Here is a 9,754-nt window from a genome sequence, read left to right as displayed (position 1 = left end):
GAAATACTATTGGATACTAAGATATCTCTTGTGGGAAATATTTTCTATTTTTCTATTTATTCTGTCCAGATAAGTATACAGTAGTAGTAGATAGGTAAACATGAGGACTCTTTACTGCTCATGTGGCATAAATTATTACAGCTCTCTGGCAAGTAGCTCTTTGTAAGATTTCTCCCAAAGACATCTGATCCCCCAAAATAAACCTCAGGGTATAAGTATAAAGTTTAAAAAATGCCAAGAAATCATGCCAGTTAACCATATTTATTTTAATATCTATCAGATTTTAAAAGTTTCCAAGCAGTATTACAGCTTTGAGACATTAATTAAAACTGTACAAATACACATAGCCTTAAAGATTAAACTTGTGGCACATTATCATCAGAATAAATCTTTAGATTTTAACATTTTCAACAACTTCTGTGGCAAAAACACCATATAATTATTATTTTATAATGTGCCTTTGGATAATGCCCTCAAGATGACTTACATTAGCATTTTTACAGTCATAAAATACATAAAAATATCAGCAGTTGATAACATTTTTTAAAAACATACAGTACTAACGTCCATAAAATGGCAAGTTTAAATAGAATAATCCTAAATTTAAAATATCTATTTTAAATACCAATTTGGAAATAAAAAATAAGAAAAAAATGTATGTACTCAGTGAAATCACTGCTGTAGTAACTGCATACATTTGAGAGCAACTGTAAAAGTCAGAGCAGAGTCCATGATCTGCAGCAGCAAGAGTTTGCTTTGGGAACCAGCTTGCACACCTCAGCTTTGTGTACCGTAGGAACATGGAACCGAAGTGTTTTGAAAGCCTGATGAACAGACACCCAGCCGTTTCAAGAGCTTTCTTAATGATAGAACAATGAGAGAACTTTAACTTGGTTAATTTGGAAGTCATTAAGCAAGGAATTAACAGCATTTGTATTGGTCACATCCATGCTAGAGACTCTTTTCTCCATTCAAATCCAATGGCATAGTTTTAATATTCTCTGTATTAAAGATAAATTTATTTCTAAGGAAGACATCTTACTCAAGATTAGAATTACCTTCACTTCTGTAGTTTCAGAGTAGAAAAACAAATGATAGACTACAGTCTATCTGCCATTGCCAAAGTGGTAGAGTAAAGGCTTACCCAAATGAACTGTTAATGGACACCCCACAGGGGTCTAATTGCTACTAAAAAAACAAAACCCACAAAAACCGACTGAGGCCATCACTGCATAACAATGCCGTGATGAAATATTAAATAATTGAGGCAAACACACAACAAATGAAAACTAAAATTCTCTAAACGCTTACTCTCTGGAGGCATTTAAAGAAAAGATTTTTGTCGTATTTACCATCTATTAATTTGCAGGTCAAATACTTGGTACTTTGGCAAATAGTTTATTCAACACTTTGTACTGTCCTACCTGTATATCAGCACTGTTGGCAATGATGCTAAGCAAGTGCAATTCCTTTCTAGGAAAGGAATAAAATAGGAGACGACTTTTGCTCTTTAAGGTACCCACTATAGCATAATTTTCCCCAGAACTCAATAGAAATAGACATCTGTAGACATTTCCCAGGGTCAGGTGACTAGCACCCACTGAAAGGAGCAGTGCTGCGGGTTTCACACCAGAGTGCTCCTACCGGTGGCCTCCGTACTTGGCCACCCAATCTGTCCTCCCGTGCACCGAGTGAACGGGCTGTGCGCGGCTCACAATGCTTAGATTTTTTGCTGTAGGAGGGTATGTAGGTCCTGAAAACTGCCCCCGACTAGTTTTTGTGTTCCAGGTATATTCTGAAAGAAATCAAAATCAGAAATTAGAGTTTTATTCATTTGATTATCAAATTCAAAACAAAGTGCTTTATGGGGGAAATTTTGAATTTATTTTAAAATGATTAATTCCATGGTCTCTTAAGGATTTTTATTTTAAAACCAAGAATTCTAGCAGAGTATTATGTTCACATCAATTAGAGTTTTCAGTCACTTAAGAGCCAAAATTTTGGATTTATAGTTCTGATTTGAGTTTTCTTGAAACAGCCATCCAGAGAGGCAACACCAAATAGGATGGCCAAGGAAAAATTCTTTGTTCAAGTCCAAAAAATCACACTATGGTTAAATATAAATATTACTCAAATGCAGTATTACTACAGAAAATTTATTTGGAATTAAATCCTAGAAAGCTCTGGATTCATGGAGCTACAAAGTGGGGCCCTATACTTCCCTTTTAAAAATGAAAATGTGACTTCTTATAGTCAAGAAACTTAATTTTTGATTGGGAAAATTATGGATGATAATATAACCCCTTTGAAATATAATGTGTTCCTAGGATCCCAAACCTTTAATCACAAGGTGTGTTTTGTTCATACATTTGGCTGATTAAAAATCTGTTAAAATTTTAAAATTTCTTAAACATTTATTGTTATAAGAGCCAAAATTGCTTAAACATCTCAAATGACAAAACACAGCACGTCATTTTACAGAGAACTCTGACTTTGACGGACTGTAAAATGGTCCCTCCTTCAACCCCTTTCACTTCAAATTGACAGCTAGATATCATAGGTATTCTATCTGAGGAGGGAGGCTTGACTTTCCATTTAGGATTTAAATATCTTCTCTCATGGGACAGCATCTGTCATTCTTGAATTAAATTCTAAATGTCAATATGAAACAAATGTGACAGTTTTCTGCCTGGAACACTTGCTGTATTACCATATTTACTTGCATGTTTTCTGTCTTTTTCTCCTTATACTTTTACTGTAAAACTGGGAGCAGAGGAGGAAATTATGTGAGTATATGGGTACTGGTGTGCTGCTAAGCTCAGTTTAAAATGAGCAAAGCGTTAAGTGAGGAACAGTGCTGGATAAGAGGGTCATCGATCATGCTGGGCAGTTTGGTTGGAGCAGGGAGGGCTGGAGCCCTTCCCTTGCTGGCTTGATAGGTTGTTGCATTCCACTTTTATTGGGCTTGAAATTCTTCTAATTAAAGCCACTGAAGACTTACATAACAAAGGCAGGGACTAGAAGGGCCAGTTAAAATGCACCATGTTTTCCAGGAACGGGCCTTTAGTCATAACCCGTTAGACTATAAACAAGCATTAGTCTGTTAAATTGCTAAGTTGACACATCAAGTCTGGAGGTCAAAGTGGTACCTTGGACATAGGAGAGTGCTATGGGGAGCAGGAAGCCATAAACCCAGTGATTGATTCAGAGAAGGGGAAAGGGAGAGCAGACTTAAATTAATGGAAGAGGCTCCTGGGACGAGGAATTGAGGGATTTATGGAATAACAAAAAGGGAAGCTATTTTCCAGGCCATGGAGTAGCCTAAATCAAGTTCTAAATGCATTTAAAGGAGATGTGTCTAGGCCAATATTTAAAAAAAACTTCAAAGAGAGAATCACTTTGCCAAGGGATCAGAAGGTAGTCATGTTGACTTTTAGGATTTATTTCTTAGAAATAATACAGCCTTGGGGAGGAAGAACCCAGCTGGCAAAGGAACCCAGGTCTCCTGGCCGAGCTCCAAAAGGCTTTGTCTTTTAGCCCACCCATCCCACAGCTTGCTGCTCCCCAAGAGCAGTGCAATCACCTCTGGAATGCAAGCTGAATATTTATTTATTTATTTATTTATTTATTTATTTTACATTTATTTTTAAAAACTGCATTTGTCTTGTAAAAGGCATTTAACTTGCTAGAGGAAGGAATTTGCCTCTAGTTATGGATTTAATTGATGCCACTACTATATAACTTTTAGTAAGAGATAAAACCTCTGTTAAATGGAGATCATAATAGTACCCCATAATCAAGCCACAGGGAGGAGTAAATGAGTTAGTGTATACAGAACTTAGGACAGGGCCTGTGCTTCCACAGGGTGTCTCTAAGTGCAAGGAGTCACACCTCAAAGGCTTTGTGATTTTCAAAGCAGGGGATGAGGGTACTAGGACGTTTGGGTGAGAGATTACAGAGGGAGGGAGAAGAAGAAAATACTTTTGTTTTTCTTCTCAAAACTTGACAGTGAGGAACAAGAGCAAAGAGGGAAATTATGAGAGGAGGAAGAGTAGTCAAGTAAATATGGTAATGACCTGGTTTTATTTTCTTGTGGGAAACTGTCACACAAGTGGGAGAACTGGAGACACATCTCTTAACAGAACAATGTTTTCCTAAGGATTTGCCTTTACCACTTGAGAGGGATTAATATTTACTTCTTTTTTTTACCTTTTCTCCTATCAGCATCTGTAGAAAAATCTGATAAGCAGAGTAAATGAAGAGATGAAAAAATTATGAGAAAACATTTACTTAAAAAAATGAAAGCAGGAATATGCATGCTAATCTGCCAGAATAATTAATATATAAAGGCCTTCAACATCTTACAAAAATAATTTTAAAAATACCCACTCTTCAACTAAACAGACAATGACAAGTGCAATCCATATCCTGGGATGGAACTAATAAAGGAGGAGAATGGCCCAAAAGAACATTATTGGGACATGTGAAAAAACTGGAATATAGACTATAAGATTTTTACCAGTGTTAAATGGCTTGAACTTGATAACCACTTCGGTGGTTACATATCTATGTTCTAAGGAAGGATACATGGAAATATTAAGTGTTCAATGAGCATGATGTATACTCTGCAATGTTTAGAAAATGAAAGAAAGAGTGAGAGAGAGAGAGAGAGAGAGAGAGAGAGAGAGAGAGAGAGAGAGAGAGAGAGAGAGGGAGGCACGGGGAGGGAGAAAAGGAAGGAAGAAAAAGAGAAAGGGCAAATGTTGCAGAACATTAAAAGTTGGATGTGGGTATGTGGGTTTTGCATTATTTTTGCAACTGTCCTGTAAGTTTGAAATTATTTCAAAATAAAAATTTTTAAAAAACCATACACACACATTAAAACACCCACTCCTGGTTACACAACATTATGAATATACTTTATTAATGCCACTGAATTGTGGCATTCATTCACTGAAGTTAATTAACTGCGTAAAAATGGGTAAAACGATAAATTTTATGTTATGTATATTTTTACACAATTAAAAAAATTCCCTCTTTCATTTCTAAGAACAGATACCCAGATAAAATAATTTGAAACATTATGATTTGTGGCTTTTATATTAAAAATTGCTACTAAGTCACAGTGAATGACTCAGTTAAGGCTGCTTTATAAAGATCATTGCTGAGTACAAAACGTTTACTTATTTATTTTATTTCAGCAGAGAGATGAAGCACTTCTTGTCACAGAAACTGAGTACTGTTTACTTTAAGCAGCTCTACTCTGGTAAGAAGAAATTACTGAAGTCCAGTGCACTGTTTTTGTTTGTTTGTTTTTTGTTTTTACATTTAGGCAAACTTTAAAGTTTGGCCCCTCCAACCAGGGTTTTGAATGTAAGATTCAGGTTAGAACAGGGAGTGAGAACACTTCTGCAGTGAACTTTTTAAAAATAACTGCAATTAAGTATCTTTCCAAACTTCTGATTATGTGCCTTTATGCTTATTTTAGGTGCTGTGATAAGATAGCTATTTTAGATTTTATTAATTGAGAGAACATTCATAGTCAAATCTGGAAGCTGCAGCAGAGAATCACCGCCCTAAATTTCAAGGACGTGCTCTGAACATGGCTGTTGTGGGCCGTGCCACAAGAGCAGCAGACATAAATTCATCATGACACTGGAGGGCAGAGGAATAAATCTTTCATCCCCAATACACAAAGCAAAAGCCATGGTGTGCAAAGGCCACCACAGCTTATTTCTATATTCTAAAATGGAACAGTAGAGAAATCGCATATAAATTTATAAATAAAAACAGTATTAACTTCTATTAAGCCTTCTCTCTGTGCCAGGTGGCATCTCATTCCATAGCATAGCAGGCTTTTGGGAACTGGACAAATCGAGTTTCTGTCCCAGCTCCCATATTTACTAGCCGTGTGACCTTAGGTGAGATACTGAGCATTAATTTCCTCCTCTGTAAAAGATAGGTCTACCCTGTCAAGATTGTGAGGATTAAATGAGATCATCCCCCGTAGAGCCATTTACTCTGTGCCTGGCAGAGAGTAAGCACATAAAGAGGTAGCTCTTATGAGACTCTCAAACCACATCTTTGGAAGAAAAACAGAACATTTTGCCAAAACAGAGCTGTGTTAAGGTGAGATTAATAAAACTCGACACTTGGGAAAAATGACTGTATAAACTTGAAAAAGGAAAAGAAAAAGAAATAGCTCCTTTCTGATGAGAAATCCCCAAAACTGTATCTAAATTTCTTACCTGCAGCTGTAGCACCTAGAGGTGCTAAATGTATCCTCTGGCCAGCTGACCCAACTTCTTTTTTGAGAAAGGAAGGAATATATCCTGACTGATTGTAAGTAGCATAACTTCCAAGATTTCCTAGTGACGTATCATAAAGTTTCATAGTCAGAAGGTAAATATTTTAAAGCACCAATTGAATAACTGAATACTACCCTTACTACTTCTACATCTATTGATTTGAGCATCTATTGTATTCCAGGCACTGCACTATTTTCTTTACAGATATTCTTACTCAGTCCATATTAACAACCCTCTTAGATGCACAGTTTAGCCACATTGTGTGGCTCTTAGATATTAAGTAACTTGCCTAATTTCTCAAAGTTGATAAGTGACCAAGCTTGAATCAGAATCCAAGGTTAAGATCACCCAGAACACAGCAGGCTTTTTATGACTCCAGTTGTTAACATGGGGGTATATTTCCTTCCAGGAAACATACCTTTCCTGTAGCCTTTGCTGTGCCTTGCTTTATTTTGTAACATTGTAATAGTAAGTGCACCTGTTGTCATAGGGTTGTTGTAGGGATCAAATGAGAAAAATATGCAAAGCACTTAGCAAAGAATCTGTTACTCCATAAATATTAGCTACCATCATCATCATCATCATTATCATTATATCATCACTGTTACCGAATGATCAGTCTGGGGACAGTATGGAGTGTTGGTGGGCTGGAGCAGAGGCAGGGGACTCTAAAGGAAGAAAACCCGTCAGGAGGTCACTGCTGTACCTACAATGAGGGAGGATGAGGTTCTGAACTAAGGCAGTCATGGAGGGTGAAGGTGGTCAGGGAAAGAGAGGGCTATAAACACCTAAGTGTCTCTCTTAGGTGACTAGGTGTTATCTAAGCAGAGCATCATAGGAGGAGAAGCTGGTTTAGGGGAAGCCATGGTGCCTGCAGATATCCAAGTAGTGGAGATCTAGGAGGCAGGCTGGGAGAACTCTGATGATCTGGATAAGGTAGACATGGACAAGCAAAGAGATGGTGGAGTGTGAGAAGCCCTAGAATGGAACTCCAATGAGTACCAGAGAGAACAGACAGAGAGATACATGGAAGAGCAGGGTGTGAAGATTCAAAAGAATACAGAATGTGATGAACGAAGGAGTGCCAGGTGAGGCAGAGAGATCTAATGGGATCAGCAGTGCCCATTGGATTTGGCCATTCGGATAAAGCTAGGACCTAACAGGAGCTGTGTGGGTGAACTGAGGCAGGCTAAGGACAGACTACAGTGAGTTGAGGAGCAAATGGGAGGAAATAAGAGTAAGCAGTGAATATAACTTCTCTTCCAAGGAACTTAACTGTGCAGGAAGGAAGACGGATTGATAGCTAGAAGGTAAAACAGGGCTCTGATATTCTTGGCAGTTTCAAAGAACTATTCATTTGGCAGCTTCGACTGAAGCCTTTTTTACATATGATTGCACATCTGGACGCTTAGCTCTGTATCCCTGGTATCTGGCACAGTGTTGTAAACAGCAGGCGCTCAGTAAGTGTTTGCTTTTGAGTCAACAAGTGTCAACAGCATTATTATTTATCAGACCCTAAAATATATTCCATAGTAAGCACATATTATCTGCCTATTACAATCTTTGACACTACTGAATTTTGCATAAGCACGGCTGCCTAAATTGACCTTTCTCTTCAACTTGGGGACTCATTCTGAATCACTCATCAGTGATTCAGAAAACTTTTTGAAAGGGAAGTTCAAGGAAGCTTCAGAACAAAACTCTCACTCTCATCTTCATCATCAGAGCCAACATTTATTGAATGCTACTGTGTGACAGAAAGCCTAGATATGGTTGTAAAATTAAACCTACTTTAATATGATTTTCTCCATTTTATAGATGGGAAACTGACATAGGGAGCCTAAATAACTTGCCCACAGTTATAACTGACAGAATGAGGGAAATACGCAGACTCTAAAAGGCATGCATTTAACAATAATATGAGGCTTCTTCGGCACTAAGAAAAAGATGAATGGAAAATTAGGTCTTCTTAAATTATTTTGGCTAATTATTTTATTATTTGAAGTACTTTTTGAGCTGCAACTTTTCAGGTCAGAGTCAGTGGGTGGCAGTGTTTAAACCAGTGACACTAAACCCCTAGGAAATCTATCATCTCTATTAACCTGATTAAGTTTTGCTTTTAAATGATTTCAAAATTTAAGAAATGGTTTTTAGAACTCTTTTAAAAATATATTCTAGGAATACTGATTACAAAATTAGAAAAAATCTTTACTATTTTTCAGTAGAATTATTTGCTTGGATTCTATAAATTGCCATAATTTAAGAAGACGTGTAGCACTTTTGAGAGAGAATTAGTCTTAGAATCCTCCCTCCTGAAGGAAAAGGTCCTTGATGACATGGAACACTACTCTTCTTTCATGATCTGACTTTGAAAAGCAGGTGACCTTGGCCTTCATGGTGGCCTTTTAAAAGGATTAGGGGCAAGTGTTGAGAAGAAAATTGGACAAGGGATCCAAACAACTAATTGTACTCATCTGTAATGCCCAGAAATTACCTTTTGTGTCCTCTAATTTTTCAGGAAAACTTTCATTGCATGATAGTTTTTCAATTGGTTTAATTATGCTTTCTTCTAAAGAGAAGGCAGATGGAAGGAAAGAATGAATAGTAAGGAGACTGTGTTAGGAAAAGCAAAGAAAAATGAGTTAGATGATTCATGAAAAGATACAGGAAGCACTTTTAAAATGAGAAATGTTCCCATGTGTCAGTCACAGTTTCAACTTGATGCCCATTGTACATTCTCCTGATACTCAAAGGTCTAGTGCTAGCATTTAAAATTATGTGTATAATCAGTTAGTTCAGAGTAAATGTTAATTTGAAATAACTGAGGAAAAATACGCAAATTATACTGCTGCAGTGCATGACAACTCAGAACTATTAAATGGTTGAGTCTTCAGAGAGACTGGAAAATTTGTAAAAAGTCCAAAGTGTGTTGATGTCACATCAGAATACTTCAGGAAACTACTCAAACTCTTTAGAACCAGTACTATCTAAATGTGTTTCAAAAGTAGTTTGTACCTATTCACACACTTGTAAGTTGATATCTAAAATTTTTCAGTTGCAAGGATGTAATTTCTGATGTATTAAAATTATTGACATGTAAAAATGAGACTGTTACATCTCTCCTTTAAGTGTAACCAGTGGAATCTAAATACCATAGTGATTTTATGCCTACCAATACCAGTTTAAAATATACATGAACAAATTCCATTGTAACAGTCAGAAATTTTACATGAATCCCTTTTTTTCTTAAAATTGAATTTTTATTCCATAGCCCACCCCTCAAGTTTTATCCACATATAATTTTAGGCTTTAAAATCTTTAATTTATTGCACCCAAAATATGTGATTACTAAACATCAAAAGTTTTTTTTTTTTTAACATATCTCTTGTGAAGGATGGGACTTTTTTCAAGTAGTTTGTGTATTCATGAGTAAATATTACTTACTG

At 36.5% G+C, this 9,754-nt stretch overlaps 1 protein-coding gene across 7 annotated transcripts in view; it reads right to left on the bottom strand.

Moving 5' to 3' along the window:
* Positions 1 to 252: 252 nt before the first annotated feature.
* Positions 253 to 9,754, bottom strand: part of MAK (male germ cell associated kinase) — a 78,770-nt gene continuing 69,268 nt past the window's right edge. For 4 of the 7 annotated variants that reach the window (XM_037844117.1, XM_037844115.1, XM_037844120.1 and 1 more), the window contains 2 exons: positions 6,249 to 6,368; positions 253 to 1,795 (listed from right to left, as the gene is read on the bottom strand). In XM_037844117.1, the coding sequence (XP_037700045.1) occupies positions 1,641 to 1,795; positions 6,249 to 6,368 (275 nt within the window). In that variant the 3' untranslated portion in view covers positions 253 to 1,640. Of the gene's footprint in view, positions 1,796 to 6,248; positions 6,369 to 8,802; positions 8,878 to 9,754 lie in introns of all 7 variants that reach the window. The other 3 variants (XM_037844119.1, XM_037844121.1, XM_037844124.1) reach the window with 2 other exon arrangements.

This window comes from Choloepus didactylus, chromosome 7 (assembly GCF_015220235.1).
Source record: "Choloepus didactylus isolate mChoDid1 chromosome 7, mChoDid1.pri, whole genome shotgun sequence".
NCBI lineage: Eukaryota > Metazoa > Chordata > Mammalia > Pilosa > Megalonychidae > Choloepus > Choloepus didactylus.
The sequence above is the reverse complement of the archived record's forward strand: the minus strand, read 5'-3'. Positions and strand labels throughout refer to the sequence as shown.